General features: G+C 40.3%; 1 protein-coding gene across 1 annotated transcript in view; it reads left to right on the top strand.

Annotated features, from left to right (window-relative positions):
• Nucleotides 1–22,788, top strand: part of ptk7b (protein tyrosine kinase 7b) — a 144,296-nt gene that overhangs the window by 90,356 nt on the left and 31,152 nt on the right. Inside the window, exons 5-7 of the mRNA XM_078398946.1 lie at nt 5,259–5,406; nt 17,661–17,791; nt 19,412–19,678. Of these exons, the coding sequence (XP_078255072.1) occupies nt 5,259–5,406; nt 17,661–17,791; nt 19,412–19,678 (546 nt within the window). The remainder of the gene's footprint in view (nt 1–5,258; nt 5,407–17,660; nt 17,792–19,411; nt 19,679–22,788) is intronic.

The raw sequence follows: 22,788 nt of genomic DNA, 5'->3' as shown, positions 1-22,788 counted from the left end.
CTTCCTTCTAATTCTGTACTCTTGTAACTTAATCATTGGCATCAGTCTAATAACTTAATCATCAGCATTTTTTCATCTCCACATTAACTTTTGAAGCCCATCAAGACCACCAGTAAAACCATTTTCCTGCATTTATCTGTATTGAAACCTTCATTCCTGCGTGGGCCCACCTTCAAAATTGACCTTGTTAATGTGTAATGGAAGATAGACACAAAAACGTTTTGGCTCATCACCTATTCCTTTTCTCTCGAGATGCTCCTTGACCCGCTGAGTTACTCTAGCGTTTTGTGTTTATCTTCGGTGTAAACCAGCATCTGCAGTTCCTTCCTACACAAAGTGTGTAATGGGGTTGCATTTGGACCAGACGATATTTTAGTCAATTAGGTATTCTGAAAATCTGGGGCTTCACAATCAGTTTTCTTTATGACAGTTTTTTTTCCAGGTTTTCAAAACTGAATTCAGTATTGGGTGAAATTTGAGCATGTTTTATGTATTCTTTGTTCAGCCCTCTATATTAGTTTAGTTACCAAAACACTGCACTACCATACCTTTCGCGAGCCTTTTTGTTTCCCCTGGAAAAGGTCTGCTTAGAAATTCCCCAAATCCCCACCTTGCCATCCGCTCCATTATAGTTGACCTTGTTGGCTCAATATACACTTATGTCTTTTTACATTTTGTTGAAGTATCTTGGAACTCACTTTCTACATAAGCAGACTCACCACAAAGTACTATTGCTAAACCCATTTCATGAAGCCAAAAGGGATATAATTCAAAGGGACTCTTTATGTCTCCCTTTATACCTGTAACAAATATAATTTATTTCACTGAAATGAAGTCAGAACTTTGTTGTGTATGAACTGTGAGCAACCATTGTTTCATAATATAGGCACAATAGTTGGCCTGGGGACTGTTACCTGGATATTGTATGTTCTAACCATCTTCTGGTAAAAGTCCTAATTATAGAGCACAGAAACATGAACCTGTCCAATGTCTTTTAAACATTATTATTGTATCCTCTCCCTGCCACTCCTTCTGGCAGCTCATTCCATATATCTACCATGTTCTGCATGCAAAGCTTGACCCTTGGATCCCCTTTAAATCTATCTTTCTCACCTTAAACCAGTGTCCTCTTGTTTTCTTCTCCTCTGCCCATATGACCATCCGCCCCTTGTGATTTTATAAATCTCTATAAAGTTACACTTTAGCTGCTCACACTTGAGGGAATGTGTAGGAAAGAACTGCAGATGCTGGTTTAAATCGAAGATAGACACAAAATGCTGGAGCAACTCAGCGGGACAGGCAGCATCTCTGGAGAGAAGTAATGGGTGCCGTTTCGGGTCGAGACCCTTCTTCAGACTGATGTCGGTGGAGTGTCTCAGCCTATCCAACCTATCCAGTTAATCCTTATAACACAAGTCCACTTGTTATGGCAATATTCTTGTGAATCTTTTCTGTGCCCTCTCTGGCTTAATCGCATCCTTCCTCTAGTGTGGTGACCAAAGCTGGACATAATATTCCAGGTGTGCTTTCACCGATATCGTGTCCCGACTCTTGTATTCTATGCCCCATCTGATGAAGCCAAACATCCCAAATGTTTTCCCGAGTTCACCACTTTCAGGAATTTGTGTATCTATATCATTAGGTCTCTCAGTTTTACAATGCTCTCCAGGGCCCTGTCATTCACTGCGTATTATTTGGCTTGATTTAACATCCAAAATGCAACACGTCGCACAAAGTTAAATTCCAGCTGCCATTTCTTTCCCAGTTAATCTAGATCCTGTTGTAATCTTTAAACAACCTTATTCACTGTCCAGCATACCACCAATTTTGAGTTTGTGAGCAAACTTACTAATCATATCACCGACAATTGCATTCAGACCGTTAGTATATATGACGAATAACATGAGACTCGGCACCAAATCCTGCAGCACATCACGAGTCACAGGACTCCAATCTGAAAGACATCCCTCTAAAACCACCCTCTCATTCCATCTACAGAGCCAATTTTCTAACTAATTGGCTGGCTCACTATGGACCCCATGTGATATCACCTTCCGGACCAGTCTAACCATATGATATATTGTCAAAAGCCTTGTTAAAGTCCATGCAGACAATATCTTCTGCCTTGTTCTAGTCAATCTTCTTGGTCACCTCTTCAAAAAAACTCATTCAAATTCACAGAAGTGATTTCCCATGCACAAAGACTATCCCTTCTTAGTCTTTGTCTTTTCAAAAGTTACAATAATACGTAAAATAATTTAGGAGACTGACTTATGTCTGTGACCTTATATGATCAACATAGCTTAAGTTGTGATGCATACCTGTATTGACCTGTATTGACCCTTTCAGGATTGTTAGATCTAGATCAGGTCACCTTACAGCCTTTTCAAATGATAAGATCCCCAGCTTATGCACCCTTTTACTGAAGTTTAATTATTGGTTCTAATTCAATGATCACACTTCCTACAGCCCATTGAGCCTCTGCTGGTTCTCAGACACACTGTTCATCAGTCGATATTCTGTCCCCTGTGATGGAGACTGAGAGATCAAGAAAAGGGGGGTGGGTGGAGAGGTGTCAGAGATGGTCCAAGTGTATTTGAGGGCAGAGTGGAAGTCAGTGGTGAAGTTAATGAAATCAACGAGTTCTGCACGGATGCAAGAAGCAGCCCAATACAGTTGTCAATGTAGCAGAGAAAGAAGTGGGGGATGGTACCAGTGTACATTTGGAACGAGAACTCTTCGACGTAACCGACAAAAAGGCAGACATAGCTGGGGCCCATGGCTACACCTGTAACTTGGAGAAAGTGAGAGGAGTCGGGGAGGAGTTGAGGGTGAGCACAAGTTCTGCCATGGAGGAGGAAAGTGTTACTGCAGTTAAATTGAATGGGTCTGTTCAAGGAGGAACCAGAGGGTCTTGAGATCCTTGAGTCTGAAGAAGGGTCTTGGCCCGAAACATCACCTATCTTTTTTCTCCAGAGATGCTGCTTGACCCGCTAAGTTACACCAGCGTTTTGTGTCTATCTTAGGTCTTGAGACCTTCCTATTGGGGGACAGAGGTGCAAAGGGACTGGATGTCTATGGTAAAGATGAGGCAATGGGACTGAAATTAAGTTGCTGAACGGCTTGTGAGGTGTCTTGGATGTAGGTTGGAAGGGACTGGACTGGGGGGATAGGATGGAATCAAGGTATTTGAGGAGAGTGTGGGGCTGGAGAATTATATGGTTAGAGGCAAAGGAGCGGAAATAGCTAGAGGTGATGAGATCGGAAACAGTCTGGGAGGTGATGGCCTGGTGTTTGACTGTCATAAAACACAAGATACATGAAACGTGAAATTAAAGTGACGAGTGGAACATCCTGGATCGGTGATGTGCAAAGATTGGCATGGGGGGTGGATGAAGAGGAGTCAGTCTACCCCACGACATAGGGGGGATGAGTTATACAATCTGATAGCCACAGGGAAATAGGATCTCCTGTGACATTCTGTGCTGCATCATGGTGGAACCAGTGAATCTTTGTAATCCTGCAGACAGATCAGTAGAGCCTTGAACATTACGGGATTTGAACAAAATTGGGTTAATGCTAGAAAGCGACACTGTGTAGGATTATCCGTCTTCTTAATGAATGGCTGAGCAGACTGGCTGGATGGCCTTATTGCTTCTACTCTTGTGTCCGTATGTGCCTGTGTTAAGTTTTTAGCAAGAACGACACTTGGTGCTGACTTCACAGTCAGTAATCAAAGAATCAAAAATCAATTGGATGGATAAGACAAGTGTGAGGTATGGCTATTTAGTCCACCAATATGATGCTGGCTCCGTGTAAAAGACGTTGAGTGCATCCTTGTCGCCTGCCCAACTCCAACAGAATTTTCCCCTTCAGCTATTTATCCAGGTTTTTTTAGGATGCTGCAATTTATTCTTGTCTCCACTGCTACTCCTAGTGTCTACTCTTTCTCCAAGCAATGCTTTCAATTCCTAACTACTCGTCACTGGTAGAAAGTATTGTCTGCAATCCACTTGGACTATCACAGGAGTTTTTTTGTATAGGCTCCTGCTATTGATCACCTTTCCTGCTAAGTATTCAAGAGGCTAGGGTTTAGTTTGCTGTGATAATTCTGAAATTGAAAGTCAACAGAGGATAGGTTTTAAGTACAGGTAGAAAGATTCTTGCTTATCAAGAATTTATTTATCTCTGCCATAAAAATAATCAAAGAATCTGTGCACTTTAAGGGAGAAAGTTGCAAGTCCTTACAGCTTTCTTCACAAGGTTTAGATGCATCTTCCTATTAAATAGGAAACCTTTATTTTAAACAGTGTCCCCCTTTTCTAGATTTTTGAAAGGAAGTATCCTCTCGATTCTACCCTCTCTCTAATTTATCTGCTGTAGGGGCTTTTTTTTGCCTGCCCACATCTCTTGTTGCCTTAAACACCTTTTTCAAATCATCACTTTCTATCTTGTACTATTTTATCCGGGTTTTCAATATGGTTTAATTGCTTTATCTCAGGTTTAACTCCAGTTAAAACAAAACAAAACAAAGTTGTGCCTGTTACTGATTCCATTATTCCACATGACGTCTAACAACAGTCGTATATAATCATAATTGTGTTTGCATTCTGCATCTCTCATGGTTACATTCTGCCTCATTTTATTTGAAACTGTGAGGAAGCTTTTAATGTATTTTCTACATTGGAATCCCTAGGTGCCTTCACTTGCACCATATTGTGCTGGCATATATTATCATATCATATCATATATCTACAGCCGGAAACAGGCCTTTTCGGCCCTCCAAGTCCGTGCCGCCCAGTGATCCCCGTACATTAACACTATCCTACACCCACTAGGGACAATTTTTACATTTACCCAGCCAATTAACCTACATACCTGTACGTCTTTGGAGTGTGGGAGGAAACCGAAGATCTCGGAGAAAACCCACGCAGGTCACGGGGAGAACGTACAAACTCCTTACAGTGCAGCACCCGTAGTCAGGATCGAACCTGAGTCTCCGGCGCTGCATTCGCTGTAAAGCAGCAACTCTACCGCTGCGCTACCGTGCCGCCCATATTCTGTAGACCCATCTGTAATTCATGCAGCTAAGTATATTTTTATGAAAGATTCACATTTTGCGAATGTCTCTACATATTTATTCAGTCTCAAAATCTGTTTTTTTGGCTGTCCAGGTAAATGAACACTAGTCATGGATTAACCATGATGTTTTACCGTACACAGCAAAATCTAAGATTTTACACAATAATGTTTTGCAGATGCAAGTTTTCCACAGCCTTTGATCCGTCCCCAGGACCAGATTGTGAATAAGAAGGAAGATGCCATGTTTCATTGTCAATTCACAGCCACACCTCCCCCAGTACAGGAATGGTTATTTGACGATGCGATCATTCATAACTCAACACGGTACTGTTGTTTTTAAGTTCTTGATTTTGAATGTTTGACAGTGGAAAATAATATAGATAAATAGTAAAAGCATGTTGGTTCTTAACTACACTTGGACACCCAAAGGGTGTGCCACCAGGTAACTTGTGCACCATAATCAATTCAAAAGTTTCGCAAATTCCTTCCTTAGCATTGAATTATAAAATATATAGCATGGAAACAGGCCATTTGCCCCAAGTAATCACTGACAGCAATTGTATTCTATATAAGGTCCTGAATCTCTCCTCATCCAGTTATCCTTATCTCTCATATCTAACTTTCCCTTAAATTGATTTCAACTGTTCGCTTCACCTCTTCCCCCTGCTTGCTGAATCCTAACTCTTACCACTCTCTGGTAAATAAGTTTCTACTGAATTCCTATTGATATATTGATGGGGTCTAGTTTTCCCCACTTGATGTCCGTCTATCATTTAAATATATCAGATTATCTTGGTCTTTTGTCATGAACAGAGATTCAGAGCATCCTTTCCTGATTGCTATAACCTTGCAATTATAATATGCTTCTTGTAAACATTGCACACACACTTTGCAGCACTTCATCCTCTTCAGAATTAAGTGAGGAATGTGAAATCAAATACTACAAATGTATTTGATCTCCTCCAAAAGCTAACTTCTTTTACTCACAATAAAATGTTATATTCCATGCTTATTCATGTGAAAACATATGATAAATGTGTGTTTAATTTGCAAGTTTACAGGTTATCTTGAATCATCGCTGTATACAGTAACTCCAGGTTTGATGCCATTGACAAATTTTGTAGTTATCGTATGTGCTAAATTGTGAAAGAGTGTGATCTCAATAATAACGCTTGTTTTCCCCCCCCCCATACTACAATTCCTCACTCTATGCCACATTCAATAGCCACCCCATAATCTTAGTTCTGCATTCTCAGCCAGTGAACTATGTAAGTTGCAGTATGTTCCCTATTGACTCCATGATCTGCCCACATTACAGGGTAGCTGATCCAAAGCCTTTTAGGATTTGGACAGGTAACATGCTCTGTATTATCTATGCCAGTTCATGCCTTGAAATCTTCATACTGATTAAATGTAAATTCACAATTCAAGTAATAAAATTCTACAAATAATTGAAAGATTCTTTGATAATGGTGAATGTTCCTTGTATAAGCCTGAAAATACACAAAGTGTAATTACTGCATCATTTCCAAATTCTTATGAAAGATCTTTGACCTGAAGTATCAACTCTATTTTATGGAGTTAATCAGCACGGAAACAGGCTCTCCAACCCATCTTGTCCATGCTGGCCACGATTCTTACCCGAGCTTGTTTCATTTGCTTGCAATTAGCTAATTATCCCTCTTGAACCTTTTTTGTCTATGAATGACTTTCATTTGCAACAAATGCTACCTGACCTGCTGCGTGCTTCCAGTACTTTCTATTTTCATTTTCCATTTCCAGCATTTGCAGTTTATTTAATTTTGGGTAGTAACGATTTGACCAATTTAGCTCCATTTTGGGCAATACATTTCAGACCTTGGCTTGTACTCGACTATCGTGTGGGGAATTGTGAAGTCATCCATTTTAGTAGTGAAAATACAAGAGTAGTACATTGTTCAAGTAAATTGCTTGCTGAATGTTGTTATGAAGTTAGCAAATAAATGCTGCAATTAGGAAGCTAAATGGAATGTTGGTATTGCTTCCTAATTACCTGGTGCATCTATATTGCCAAAGGCTTGGAGCATAAAGTTAGGGGAAGTCTTGCTTTAATTGTTTAGGGCTTTATTGACAATGCACCTGGAGCACTGTGTACAGTTTAGGTCAGGGCTGATGTCCTCACCACCTACACTCCTTTTCCTGCCTATTGATTTTTCTGTGGATCAAAAATCTATCTTGATCTGAATATGTTCAAAAACGAATCCTTCACAGCACTCTGGGCCGGTGAATTCTAAAGATTCACAATCCTCGAGAAAGAAACATATGACTCCATTTCCATTTTATGGGGTCAGAGTCATGCAGCACACGAACAATCCCTTTAGTCCAACTTGTCCATGCTAACCAAGAAGCCCCATCTAAGCTAGTTCCATTTGCCTGTGTTTGGCCCCGAAGCCTTTCCTTTCAATCTACCCATCCACGTGGAGTTTAAATATTGTTAAAGTATCTGCCTCAACGACGTTCACTGTAAGCTCATTCCATATACCCACCACCCTCTGAATGAAAAAGTTGCCCCATGGTCAGCATGGGCAAGTTGGGCCAAAGGCCAGTTTCCTTGCTGTATCACTCAGATTCATATTAAATCTTGCCCCTCTCACCTTAGGCCCATGTGCCCTTGTTTTTGATCACCCCTGGGTAAAAAACACTGTGCATTTGCTCTATTACCCTCATGATTTTATACACCTCTATAAGATCATCCCTCAACTGCCTGGTCTCCATATATATACATATATATATATATATATATAAAAAATAGAAGGTAGACACAAAATGCTGGAAAAATTCAGCGGGTCAAGCAGCATCTCTGGAGAGAAGGAATGGGTGATGTTTTGGGTCGATACCTTCTTCAGACTGAAGAAGGGTCTCGACCCGAAACGTCACCCATTCTTTCTCTCCAGAGATGCTGCCTGACCCACTGAGTTACTCCAGCATTTTGTGTCTACCTTCGATTTAAACCAGCATCTGCAAATCTTTCTTTTCAGTCTGTGTATACACACACACTGAACTTTTCTTTCATTTATTATATTGTTTACATTTTGCAAAAGAGCATTCTAAAGTTTTGATTTGACTTTGCAAGCAAAAATATTTTCCTATTTTAGCTTGCAAATGTGTGGGATGTTGCCTTTTAAGGGATTAGTGGAGTCAAATGAGAAAGGAAATAGTCTTTGGGATCCTTGGTTTTGCAGAGCTGTTTGGCTGGCTATATCGCTTTTAATATGCAACAGCTGGCTAAATCTACACGTGACTTCTTCCTGTTACAGTCCTTTAAACCTCAGACAGTTGGCATCATCTCAGTTAATCAAGTGGGAAGGTATATTTTGAGATGGGGAAAATATGCTTTGATGAGAAAAGTGAAGATTATTAGTGTTGGAGCATTTAAAACTAATACATGGCATTAAGGTTATGTGAAGAAAGGAAGTCATGTAGTAGCTATACTAAACCTTAGTTAAACCGCAGGAATATTGTGTGCACACCAAAGGATGTGGTAGCAATAGAAAGAGTGCACAAAAGGTACACCACAATGTTGCCTGGTATGGAGGGTTGTAGTTACGAGGAGAGATTGAAGAGCCTGGATTTATTCTCACACGAAAGAAGGAGGCTGAGGGGTGACCTGGTAGAGGTTTAAAAAAATTGAGGGTGCAGATAGGATAGCTGGATAGCAGAATCTTTTTTCCCCAGTGCAGGAGAGCCTAGAAGTCGAAAGCACAAATTTAAATTGAGGGGAGATATTTGAAGGAGATCTGAGTGGTCTATTTTTCACACGGAGAGAAGTTGTTATCTGAACAAAATCCCAGAGGAGCTGTAAGACGCAGGTACAATTACAATGTTTGAAAGGCATTTGAACCACTACTTGGATAGGAAAGGCATTGATGGATATGGGCCAATACCAATAATAGGATTAGTGATGGTAGGCATCATGATCGGCACAGTCGAGATGGGCCGAAAGGGCCTTTTGCTGCGCTGTACAATTCTATGAATGATGGTAGTCTGGATGTGGAATTTACAACCTGAAACAGTTGGGAGAGCAGAAAGCTAAATTGCTTTGAAAATGAAGTTGAATTAATGTATGAATTTAGGTGACATTAAAAAGGGTGAAGAAATGCATTTAAATATCCAGTTCTTTAATGGGAAGGAGAAATGCGGACAAATAGCTCCTTTCTGAGGTATGAAATATTTAGATTAGAAAAACCCTTTTTTTCCCCCCATGCCTCTGTTGGCAAACAGTGTGGTTTCCTCCTCGAGGAAGTGGTTGAAATCAGAGGAGTTTGACATTGGGGCTGTGTGCCTTCTGGAACTCGAGTACTTTAAAGTCTAGAAACAAATCACTTAGCTGTCCTTGGAGAAAACAAAAATATGCCACCAAAACAAAAGTAAAATAATTCAGGTTTTATTTGAGAGGTTTTATTCTTTAATTCCACGAACATAGGGAGTAATAAATTGTTCAAGGAACTATCTTTTATTTAAGTCTGAGCTTATGCTTAACATTCTACTATATTGTACATGCCATGGCAATACACAAACTGCTGGAAATTTTATAATTATTGAACATGTAAATTAATGCTGACCAACCTTGCATCCCTGTCTTTCATCTTTACAGGAACATGCTGGTCCTGGATTCTAACCAGCTGGTTTTTAAAATACTCCCACATGTTAGATGTGGATTTTCCCAATAACAGATGTTCCCCATCTACTCTCCACATCTATAGAATTAGTTCCTGTTTAATGCTAATATATGTAGCCCTCTCCCAATTTAGCACTTTACCACAGAATCAAGTCTTATTGCAACGTCTTAAACTTAAGGAGTTGTGATCATTGTCCTCAAAATGCTCGCCCACTGAAACCTCAATCACTTGGCCAGGCGCATTAAACAAGATTTAGTATGGCCCCTTCCTTGTTTGGACTATCTGCATGCTGTTTCAAGAAACCATACTGTGTACAGTTTTGATCTCCATATTTAAGGATGTATTGAAAGAAGATTCATTGGAATGATCTCTAGAATCAAGGGGTTGAAAAATGAAGTAAAGATGAAAAATGATAGGTGAATTTACTGAAATGTACATGATTTGGAGGAGAATTTACAAGATAGAATCTGAGAGAATGTCTCCCCCCCCCCCCCCCTCGGTTTCAGAACAAGGGATCACCTATTTCAGCTTGAGAGGAAGCAATTCCCTTTCTCAGACGTTTGTGATTCTGCACTCCATAAAGCTGTAGAGGTGCAGTTATTGAGATTGAGAGACATGTAAACTGCAAGGGAGCCAGGGGCATGGGAGAACATGGGGATGTGGTGTTGAGTCCAGAATTGAATCAGCCATGATCTGTTGCATGATCTGCCTTGAGCAGGCTCAAGGGACAGTTGGTGTTATGCTCTTTCTTATCTTAAATCTCTTCTGAGGCAAGACTTGTCACACTGAACGAAGGCTGACATCTAGTGGAAAGTCATCTTTGTATGTTTGTGATGGTGAAATTGCTGGCATGTGTGTATGTGCTATGATGTAACTATCTAAAGCCTGCGGAAATCTATGTATACTACCAGTCAGCAATGTGATCTATTTGAGAGAGGTAGTTGACAAGTCTTGTTATTTGGAAAGGGAGAAAAAATAAGCACCTCATTGGAGGCACATTTTACACTGATTTTGGCAGTAAAATCATGAAGTTTAATAAATCTAAAGATTTCCCACATTTCCAAAACCCAAAGATTGGTAATGTGGAAAGGGAGCAACTACTCCAACTGTTCCCGGGTGGCTAGCTCTGATGTTTGCCAGAGATATTGTCTCTATCATCAACGACACTATCCAGTCCAAGAGCCATTTCCCCTCTTTGTTCCTAACTCATTATTGAAAACTCTCTAAAATGTCAGCACTCGTTTTTGACCATGAATTTACCATCCACTCGGTGCTAGAAGTCCAGCTGTCAGATAATTTTTACAAATTGCAGAATAGAAAGATCATGAAGCTTTTCTTTGTGTTCGCATCGTATGCTTGGCCATCAGATCCCAGAGACTAGCTGCAAAAACGATTTGTACTGGTTCCCTGGTTTGAAATACTTGATGGACAAAAACTGTGTGGTTCATTGTTTTGGGATTAATGTTTGAATGCTGCTTTAGTGGAGGAGGGGGGAGCTCTTGGAATTTGGAACAATGTTAACAAAGCATTGTCAGAAGATAGACACAAAAAGCTGGAGTAACTCAGCAGGACAGACAGCATTTCTGGAGAGAAGGAATGGGTGATGTTTCGGGTCGAGACCCTTCTTCACACTGGTTAGGGGTAAGGGAAACGAGAGATATAGACAATGATGTAGAGAGATAAAGCACAATGAATAAAAAATATGCAAAAAAGTAACGATGATAAAGGAAACAGGCCATTGTTAGCTGTTGGTTGAGTGAAAACGAGAAGCTAGTGCGACTTGGGTGAGAGAGGGATAGAGAGAGAGGGAATGCCAGGGCTACCTGAAGTGAGAGAAATCAATATTCATACCATTGGGCTGTAAGCTGCCCAAGCGAAATACGAGATGCTGTTCCACCCAAATTGTGTTTAGCCTCACTCTGACAATGGAGGAGACCTAGGACAGAAAGGTCTGTGGGTAGACACAAAAAGCTGGAGTATCTCAGCGGGAAAGGCAGCATCTCTGGAGAGAAGGAATTAGTGACGTTTTGGGTTGAGATCTTTCTTCAGGTCTGTGTGGAATAGGAAGGAGAATTAAAGTGTTTAGCAACCGGGAGATCAGATGGGTTCAGGCGGGCTGAGCGAAGGTGTTCAGCGAAACGATCATCAAGTCTGCGCTTGGTCTCGCCGATGTATAAGAGTCCACATCTTGAACAACGGATACAGTAGATGAGGTTGGAGGAAGTGCAAGTGAACCTCTGCTGGAGATGCGATTGTTTTCCGGATCGTATCTCAGGTTGCTCTGTGGCCTAACATCATGGAGCTGGCGGCCTTGCTCAAGACTGACTTTGAGCCCCAGCGCGGGGCCGTGGACTTACCATCGGAGCCTGCGATCCCTTGGCTGGGATCAACACTCCAACCGCGGCCTGCGGATTTCAACATCGAGGAGCTCGCAGTCTCGGCGAAGAGACTGATGTCGAGAAGCTTCAAAGTCGCAGGAGGTTCGACTAGCCCCGACCCGGGGTCTGATCGCCCGCGCAGGGGAGCTGAGATCCCCCCTGATGCAGGAGCTTGATTGCCCCGATGCGGAGGGCTCGACTGCCGGTTGCGGGTGCCAAGGTCGCCCCGACAATGGAAGGTTCGAGTGCCCCGACCGCGGAAGAACAAAGAAGGGAAGAAGATTTAACTTTTGTTGCCTTCTGCCACAGTGAGGAATGTGGAGGTGTCACTGTGGTGGATGTTCATGTTAAAAATGTATTTGGCTGTCTTGTTGCTCTTTATTGGTATGAATGTATGGCAAATCAAATTCTTCGTATGTTACAAAACATACTTGGCTAATAAAGTACTATTATGATTATGATTATGTTTATTATGATTTGGAAATTTGCAGGATTCTTATTGACCTAAAATATGTTGTTTGGGAATGGCTTTACCAAAACTTGTTCCTACACTACTAAGATCTGTTTGTTGCATCTTTTAATGAGGGCACTGAAGATGACACCTTTGGTCAATTATTCACCCCTCAGTTCCCTTTGATTGGAGACCTTCATATTCGTAAACTCAGCTCTGCTCCTCAAGACTATGTGATTCAAGAAATGCTACTGAACATTTCTGCCTCAACATGGCCTTGCTAATGGAGATGTGAAAAAACACAGGAACCCTTGCTGCTTTGATCTTAATGAAAGGAAAGAAACAAAGAAACAAAAAGCATTGGCCACAAAAGGATAGCTATCACTTTGTCTTTCAACAGGATGTTAAATATATGTGCTAATTTCACTATGTCCACTGGAGTTGGGTGATGTCAAAGCCCTAAACTATGGAATTTCTTCCCTGAATCGGGCTAATTCATAGAACAGTACAACACAGGAACAGAAGACACCAGAGAGTGCAGACGCTGGAATTTGGAGCAACAAAATCAATCTGTTGGTCGAGCAGCCTATGCAGGGGGAAAGGAATTTTTGACGTTTCGGGTCAAAACCTTGCATCCTTGACCCACTGAGCTTCCAATTTCCAGCATGTGTTTCCAGACCAAAGAGGATGCTCTTTTTGAAACATAAGACAAATGCAGTGGATTCATAGGGGAATCACCACAGCAAATACAGTGCCCTCTGTAATATTTGGGACAACGACCCATCATTTATTTATTTGCCTCTGTACTCCACAAATTGAGGTTTGTAATTAAAAAAATCACACGTGGTTAGTGCACATTGTCAGATTTTAATAAAAGCCATTTTTTTACATTTTGGTTTCACCATGTAGAAATTCCAGCAGTGGTTATACATAGTCCCCCCATTTCAGGGCATCATAATGTTTGGGACACAGCAATGTCATGTAAATGAAAGTAGTCATGTTTAGTATTTTGTTGCATATCCTTTGCATGCAATGACTGCTTGAAGTCTGCGATTTCTGGACATCACCAGTTGCTGGGTGTCTTCTCTGATGGTGCTCTGCCAGGCCTGTATTGCAGCCATCTTTAGCTTATGCTTGTTTTGGGGGCTAGTCCCCTTCAGTTTTCTCTTCACTCAATTGGGTTCAGATCAGGTGATTGACTTGGCCACTCAAGAATTGACCATTTTTTAAATTTGCAAAACTCCTTTGTTACTTTAGCAGTATGTTTGGGATCATTGTCTTGCTGTAGAATGAACTGCCGGCCAATGTGTTTTGAGTCATTTGTTTGAACTTGAGCAGCTAGGATGTGTCTGTACACTTCAGAATTCATTGTGCTACTACCATCAGCAGTTGTATCATCAATGAAGATAAGTGAGTCAGTACCTTCAGCAGCTATACATGCCCAGGCCATAACACCCCCACCACCGTGTTTCACAGATGAGGTGGTATGCTTTGGATCTTGGGCTGTTCCTTCTCTCCTCCATACTTTGCTCTTGCCATCACTCTGATATAAGTTAAGCTTCATCTCATCTGTCCACAAGACCTTTTTCCATCCTCAATGTGCATGTGATCCATGTTCCTCTTTTGAAATTCTGCCCATGAATGCATTTAAAGCTTAAAATGCCACTTGATCGATTGATATTTTAATTTGCACTGCTGTTTAAAGAATCAGAGTTTGTACTAATTTCTCGTTGATACCTTTCAGTCTAAAGCTATTCATGAACACTCCTTTTAATCAAGTGTGAACTATGTGATTAATGATGGGTTCGCCAATCACGTGATTGGTCTGCCAAGGTCTGCTGGACTCCTGGTTTCTAACCATTTTAACTCCTCTTCCCATTCCCATATATCTCAAATGTGCACACTGCAATTAGGAATTTATTTCAAATACTTTTATTATTTATTAGCATATGGATTTCTTCTGTAACAGTAGCGCTCGTTGTTAATTGAAACCCCTTGCATGCAAGGGTTTGCTCAGCCATTTCAGGCAGCAGTTAAAAGTCAACTATATTATATTGATAGGGATTCCACAAACATCAGACTCAGCAAGGATGACAGATTCCTCAAACTGTATTTAAAAAACAGTTTCGTTTATTGTTTATTTTCATGTGTATCGAGGTACAATGAAAAGCTTTTGTTGTGTGCTAACCAGTCAGTGGAAAGACAATACATGATTACAATCTTTAGTTTTGGTTCTTCCACATTTGGCGTACTTTGTACTGTTTTTTAAAGTTGTAGAGGCATAGGATTATGTGAAAAAGACTTAAAAGATTGATTGTAACTAGACCACTTATCAGAGAAGAATCAAGAGGACTACAAATGCTGGGATGGTGAATCTCTGCGATCCTGGAGGATTGGCCAGGCCAGATCATTGGGGATATTTAAAAAGTAGGCATGTCAAGGAAGCGAGGGCTGTGCAGAACTAGTGCAGGAGCCGATGCCTGAGGCAGATCAGTCATGATCATATTAAATAGTGGGGTAACCTTCAGTCATTGACTGTTCTTACTTCCTTATGATCTTGCATGAAAAGAGAGGGCCATGAAAAGAGAGACATTTTAATGGGGTGAATACAGTTATTGGATAAAGCAAAACAAAAGTGGGCACCATGGGTGGCACCGTGGCGCAGCATTAGAGTTGCTTCCTTACAGTGCTTGTAAGGAAGACCCGGGTTCGATCCTGACGACGGGTGCTGTCTGTACGGAGTTTGTACGCTCTCCCAGTGACCGCGTGGGTTTTCTCCGAGATCATCGGTTTCCTCCCACACTCCAAAGACGTACAGGTTTGGAGGTTAATTGGCTTGGGTTTGTATACTTGGTACAAGTGTGAATTGTCCCCAGTGTGTGTTGGCTTGTGTTAATGTGTAGGCATGTTAATATGTGGGGAACGCTGGTCGGTGTGGACTCGGTGGGCCGAAAGGCCTGTTTCCGTGCAGTATCTCTAAAAAGAAAGGTCACCAATACAAGATAGACATCTAAAAATCAAATCAGCAATTTGTGAAAATTCTTTACTGTGAATGGTAAATATGCCCTTTGGCCCAACTTGTACATACTGACCAAGGTGCCTTCCTGAGCACACACATTTGTCTCCATTTGGTCCCTATCCCTCTAAATGTTTCCTATCTATAAACCTATCCAGATGTATTTCAAACATTGTAATTCTACCAGCTTCTGCCACTTCTTCTGGTAGCTAGTTCCACATTTGTACCACCCTCTGTGAAAAATCTTACCAAGCTGATCCTCTTTAAATCTTCCCCTCTAAGGCTACAATAGGTAATATAGTAGGCAGTGAAGATGGTTCTCAAGAATTACAGCAGGATCATGATCTGCTGGGCAAGCGAGCCAACGAATGGCAAAACAAGTTTAATTTGGATAGTTGTGAGCTGTTGCATTTCAGAAGTCAAACTAGGGCAGGACCGTCACAGTGAATGGCAGGGCCTTGGGAGAGTGTTGTGGAGTAGTAGGGTTGAGGAATACAAGTGCATAGTTTCCTGTAAGTAACGTCGCTGGTAGATATTGCGGTGAAGAAGGCTTTTGGAATGCTGGGATATTATGTTGCTGTTGTACAACACTTTGCTGAGGCTGCAGTTGGAGTATTGGTGGAGTTTTGTTTACCCACAATAGGAAAGATGCCATTAAACTGGAAAGAGAAGAGTTATGAGGATGTTGCCAGCACTTGAGGGCTTGAGACAATGGAAGAGTTTGGGAAGGCTCGCACTTTATTCCTTGGAGCACAGGGGGCTGAGGGGTGATCTTATAGAGGTATAAAAATCATGAGTGCAATAGATTGGATGTATGCACACAGCATTTTTTCTAGGTTAGGAGAATCAAGAACTCAAGGGCATACATTTAAGGTATGAGGGGAAAGATTTAATAGGAACCCAAAAGGCTTTTTTTTTTACACAATGAGGTTGGAATAAGCTGCCAAAGGAAATAGTTAAGGCAGGTTTACAAAGAAAAGGCATTTGGACAGGAAAAGTTTATAAGGATATGGGTCAAATGTAGGCAAATGGAACTAGCTGGGATGGGGATCTTGGGCAGCAAGGAAGAGTTGGTGTTATGCTGTGTGACTGACTGTAATCCAGGAGGACACCTAAAAACAGACTGAAAAGTTCTCTGGACATATAATGTGGCTCCTTAATATACTCATCAGGGAAATCATTTTGAGGAATAAGGAAACAAAACGAGTATTTTGTGTCTGCCTTTACAAAAGTCACAGAACACCTCTTAAAAACCATGGGGAACAACCGTGACTGAGGAGTTGAAAGAAATTACCATGTTTTTAAAGTATTGCATAAAATAGTGCGACAGAAAGCTAATAAATCCACGGGACCTGATACCCTTAAAAGAGATGAGATGGCTTTCAAGATGATGGATACAACGGATGTCGTCTTCACAAATACCTGGAATTCTAAGTTGGAAGATGGTAAATGTAATTCCACAGTTTAAGAAAGGGGGCAAAGAGAAACTGGAGAACTGTGGATCAGTTAGCCTGTTATCGGTAGTATGGAAAGTCCAGAATCTGTTCTTCACGGAGTGGTGACAATGCACCTATAAAATAATAGAGTTGGTCATAAGCAATGTTTTATGAGAATATGAATCTGTTAGCTTTTTGAGGTTATAGCAAGCAGCATAATTCCAGGATATGCAGTTGATCTGTGCATTTGAATTTTGAAAAGGTTTTCGAGAAGGTGCTCCACAAGAGATTAAGCCAAATTAGGATTTGTGAAATATACTGAGTTGAACAAAAAACTGTGGGAATAAAGTGGCCATTGTTGAATTGGGAGGTTGTGATTGTGGGATACTGCGGAGATGGGTTACCTTGGCTGTTCACCATCTTTATCAGTGATTTGGTTGAATGGAAATGGAGAGTGTAACATGTGTACAGGTCTGCTGATGATAGAAGGCAGGATGGCAGCGTGTGTTTGAAGGAGAATGCAAATAAACCTTTGGGGTATGTTGACGTTAAATGGATGGATAGGATGTTGTTTGGAAAATGCAGCGAAAGGAGGTACAAACTAATGCTTACAGTTTTTTTTTAATCTGCTTTCCTTAGTACTATGGTATATGCTAATGGATCTCTGCTGCTTACCAATGTGAGACCACGCAGTTTTGGTGTGTATAAATGTGTTGGTCGGGGCCCAAGGGGGAAGCCCACTGTGATGGAAGCTGCTCTCCGCATGGCAGGTATGGATAATGAACAATTCCAATACTACAATCTTAATTGTCGTGAAGTAGGATTAAGTCAGTAATACATTAAATTCTACAAGGGTAAAAGTGTAATTACACATTGGAAAGATGTAGTAACCAATCTTGCAGCACAGCTAAATATACATCATCCAACACATTTTATGAAAATGACTTGACTTGAAGTTATTTTTCTGCAAAGGAAGTCATTGGGAAGGTATCTTTTATGTCCTTGTTTGTAATGTCTCATCTTCTGAGAAAATATCAACGGCTTGAAAGTCCCTTACAGGTAGCTCTGCTATAATGTGGTAGCCGTGTACCTAAGAAACCATGCATTGCAGAAAACTATGTTGTAAACATAATTATGGCAATGGGGAAAAGGGGGGTTAGGAGCTGGAGAGTTTCACATTCACGATAACAAAATTATTTTTCCCCTCAGGATTTTCAAAAGTAAATAGCATTTTTAATAGCATATTTTTGTTACTTCAAGCTAAAAATATGAAAGGCTTATGTTACATTGTTCAATATAGTATCAATAGAAGTGATCACATCGTTAATTTTAATGGCTACTCATGATAAAACTCACAGTTGTGTTCTAAAGAGACAATATCATATCATATCACATCATGGTATGTGATTACTGCTGGGAAGTTATATGGAAAGTTTTTTCCCAAGACAGCTTATTTTTCCTGCTTGTTATGCAATTGCTATTGTATATAATAAACAGTAGTGCATTGATTCCTGGTCGTACGTTTCCATCATTAAAACAACCTTCAGGCTCCTATAGTCAGCAAATTCGGAATTAAATTAAATTAAGCAAATTTGCCAATTTACTTTGAGTCTTTTGGGCTCCAACCTGTAAAACCAGTCTCCCATATGGAATGTAAACAGACTGCCCAGAACACTCAGCAGTTCGGGCGGGCAGTATCTGTGGAAAAAGAAACAGCTAACAGTTTAGATCTGAGATCCTTATATGTGGGACTTCATCAAAGGTCTTACTGAAGTTCATGTAGACTTCATCAACAACACCCCCTTCATCAATAACTTTGTTAACTCTTTGAAATTTTTGGTTAAATTGGGCAGACAGGATCTCTTTCTTGCAAAGACTTACTGATACAGTTTAATTATTCTCAGACTTTGTAAATGTAGATTAATCCTGCCCCCTAAAAAAAAGGTCCTAGAAGATGAGAGATATCAAGCAAGGGCATGAAAAATACCTTCTCAATGGCTCCCTTTGATGATAGATTCACTGATTTGTACTAAGCATTGTCCCTGCTACCCTGCTTGGATACATTTAGCACATTTGTTGTCCTCCAAAAGATTTGGCACCTCACCTTTGATAGTGAAGATTTAAAAATATGCAGGAGCCCCATCTTTTGGCCATGAGAATGTATGACAATGTATGTTAATATTGAACACTGATCTAGTCTCTTCTAGCTATGCCACTGTGCCCACCACAAATTACTGAAAGCCTTTCTCAAAACTATTTTGTATAGTTTAAAAAAAAATGTTTCTAATAATGTAGATACTATCAAAATGATGCACAGAAATATAGGTTCACTACTAAGTTAAACAATTTCAACTGCTTTGTAATTATTTTATTTGTGTTTTAAAATTTAGAAATCCATGATATGCTTCCATTCAATCCAAAAATCTTTATTGCAAATACTACACAAGACATTGAATGTTCACCACCAAGAGGACTACCTCTGCCTGTTGTGACATGGTATAGGGGCAGTGCACAAATTCCATCTGAAGGTCGTGTCTATCAGGTTGGCAATAAACTGGTTTTCAATGAAACATCACAGAAAGATTCAGGAATTTACACCTGTCATGCTAAAAACAAAGCTGGAGAGAAGACCAGTGAACTGAACATCACTGTGGCAAGTAAGGAATCTTTAATTTTGTTTAATTTAAGTCGTATACTGAAGAAATCATTCATGGCCAATGAATTACTTTGATGGACAAGTACATTACAGATAAAAGCAGCCAACATACACAAAGATTCCATTTGCAGTATTAAGATCAATGACTAAATTTATTTAGGCATTAGGAACCCCAGATGCTGGTTAACAAAAAATGACACAAAGTGCTGGGTTTAACCCTGCAGGTCAGGCAGCATCTCTGGAGAGCAAGGATATGTGACATTTTGGGTCAAGACCCTTCTTCAGACATCAAAATTTGTTTGGTTTGTGGGAAGTTTTAGTTGAGGGAGAATTAATTGGCAGAAGAATGGAAGAATCAACAAATATTTTCACATGAGATTAGGTGGTTTATCAATCTGAAGCCACAGCATATGTTTCTCAAGTAAAAAGAAATAGATAAATTTAAATCTCATTCAGCAAATCACTTGGGCCGAAACACAGCCATAGTCTGAGAATTCTCCAACCTTAAGTGTGTTCGCACGTTGCAGGAAACATCACTCTTTGTACAGTGCTCTGGGCTTAATGCCCCTTTCAACAATGTTCAGTTTTGTTGATTTAAATAATTTATACCTCTGGCTGTTAAAGAGTGCTTTAAGATTGCCTCATTGCACAGAGCTATGTAGCAGCCAATTGGAGTGTATTCCATTATGAGTGGATAAAATAACTGGGCGATTATCTCATATATAAACAGAAAATATTGGAAATAGTTAGCAGGTCTGTCCCTATCTTTGGGAAGAGAAATGGAGTCAAGGTTTCAGATCAAAGATCCTTTGCCAGCACTGGGATAGAGACAAAAGAAACAATAGAAGCTTGTAAAGGAGTGTGAGGAGGGGGGGTGTATTTAAAAGGGGGATATAGTATAAACAAGGGTAAACGAGAGAATGGGAGCAGTTAAAGAGAGAGAGCATGGACAAAATAATGTAGTTGTGAAATACAGAGCAGGGAGACATGTTCGGCTGATAAGGGTACCATGTCCTCTACTCTCGGAGGAAAAAAACAAAAAGGAAGCTGAGGCAATATCATTGATATAGAGAGATACCAAATCACTTTAAGTTGGAGTATTCAGCATTTAGTCCAGCAGACTGCAACATGTCCAGCCAGAAAATGAGGTGCTGTACTTTAAGCTGTCATTGGGGCTCATTGTAATAGTACAGGAGGTCACCAATCGATTAGGTTGGAGTGGGATGGAAAATTAAAGCAGGGACAGTGGCACAAGGAACTGTGGACTCCACCCCTGTGGACTACGCAGAAGTTAAAGCGTATATCTATCATTGTTAAGGTGGATGTTGACTAGGGCTCGGTGAGAGGTAATAAAATTATAAAAGGACTGGACAAGCAAGATGCAGGAAAAATGTTCCGAATGTTGGGCGAGTCCAGAACCAGGGGCCACAGACTTAGAATAAAGGGGAGGCCATTTAAAACTGAGGCGAAAAGGAACTTTTTCACCCAGAGAGTTGTGAATTTATGGAATTCTGTGCCACAGAAGGCAGTGGAGGTCAAATCACTGGATGGATTTAAGAGAGTTAGATAGAGCGCTAGGGGCTAGTGGAATCAAGGTATATGCGGAGAAGGCAGGCACGGGTTACTGATTGTGGATGATCAGCCATGATCACAATGAATGACGGTACTGGCTCGAAGGGCCGAATGGCCTCCTCCTGCACCTATTTTCTATGTTTCTATGAGAGGTTCTTGGTGCTTATAAGTAACATGATCAGATGCCCGTGTCCTCTTAAAAGGCAGACAGCAAAGTTATCATTTTATTACATGGTCTTCTGTGCAATGTTGAAAGTCAGCTGTGTTATGCGTCATAGATTTTATACCTTCCAGTAGATTTAAGCCAGTGATTTGGATTTGATGATAGCACCTTTGTCTACATCAAAGCTAGCGTTACTACAATAATTAATTTTTGATTTTGAGGTTGTGTGATTCATGAGCCCGAGGGCAAAAATCAGTTTGTTTCTAAAAACAATTGCTATCCTGTGCCTCCTGGATATGTGTGCATTTACAAAAACTGAATTGGGCAAGGGCATAATTGGGCCCAGATGTAATGGCTCAGTTTCAACAATGCTCATTTTATCTCGGCACTTACTTTAATTTTAAAATGCTTGATAGCTCCTTGTGCCTGCAGGATTATAGTTAAGCAACATAACAGACTTGGCAAAAAAGAGATGAATCCCCTGGTGATTATTATTTGTAAACTTTAAAGCTGTCCCCTACTTTATTACATTTTCTCTGTTTCCAATGGGCAAATATAAGCTGGAACCTTTCCAGTACTAATTGGTTTCCTTTCAGAATTTTAAGAAGGTATGTTACCATTTTGTTCTTAATGCTAAATGTTAATGAGTCAAATTTTCTGTGGAAGTAAGTTTGATGAATGGCTTTCTTCATAATGTATGTGCAACTTTTTCAGCAACTTCAGTTTAAAGATTGATGAATATGTGCAAATATTTATCTGACTAGAACTAAACTATCTCATCATTTATATGCATCAAGTGTCATGAAGTTACGTATAGGAAGGAACTGCAGGTGCTGGTTTAAATGCAAAGATAGACTCAAAAAGCTGGAGTAGCTCAGCAAGACAGACATCATCTCTGGAGAGAAAGAATAGGTGACTTTTCGGGTCGAAATGAGGGTCGTGTCTGAAGAGGGGTCTCGACCTGAAAAACGTAACCCATTCCTTCTTCCCAGAGATGCTGCCTGTCTCACTGAGTTACTCCAGCTTTTTGTTTCATGAAGTTACTGTGTTTACAATGTTCAAATCACATACATAACACTCATAACTGAAAGTCATTGTGTCCTTTTAGTGACCTGTCCAGTGTTATACAGTACTTGAAATCAATTTCTCTGGCACCTAAAATTAACTATGGAATATGGGCATAAATTCCATTATTTTTTTAATGTTCTAGCTTTATCTTTATCTTTTCACTATCTTAATTCACTCTGTATCTGGGCCCTGCAATTCCGGCAGTTGATTTGATACCGTCATCAATCATTTCACTTTTTATTTTGAAATCCTTCAATATTATTGGTGAAAGGTGTATCCTATTAATTGCCTTTTGCAATCCAATCCCA

This window comes from Rhinoraja longicauda, chromosome 5 (assembly GCF_053455715.1).
Source record: "Rhinoraja longicauda isolate Sanriku21f chromosome 5, sRhiLon1.1, whole genome shotgun sequence".
NCBI classification, from domain to species: Eukaryota; Metazoa; Chordata; class Chondrichthyes; order Rajiformes; family Arhynchobatidae; genus Rhinoraja; species Rhinoraja longicauda.
The sequence above is the reverse complement of the archived record's forward strand: the minus strand, read 5'-3'. Positions and strand labels throughout refer to the sequence as shown.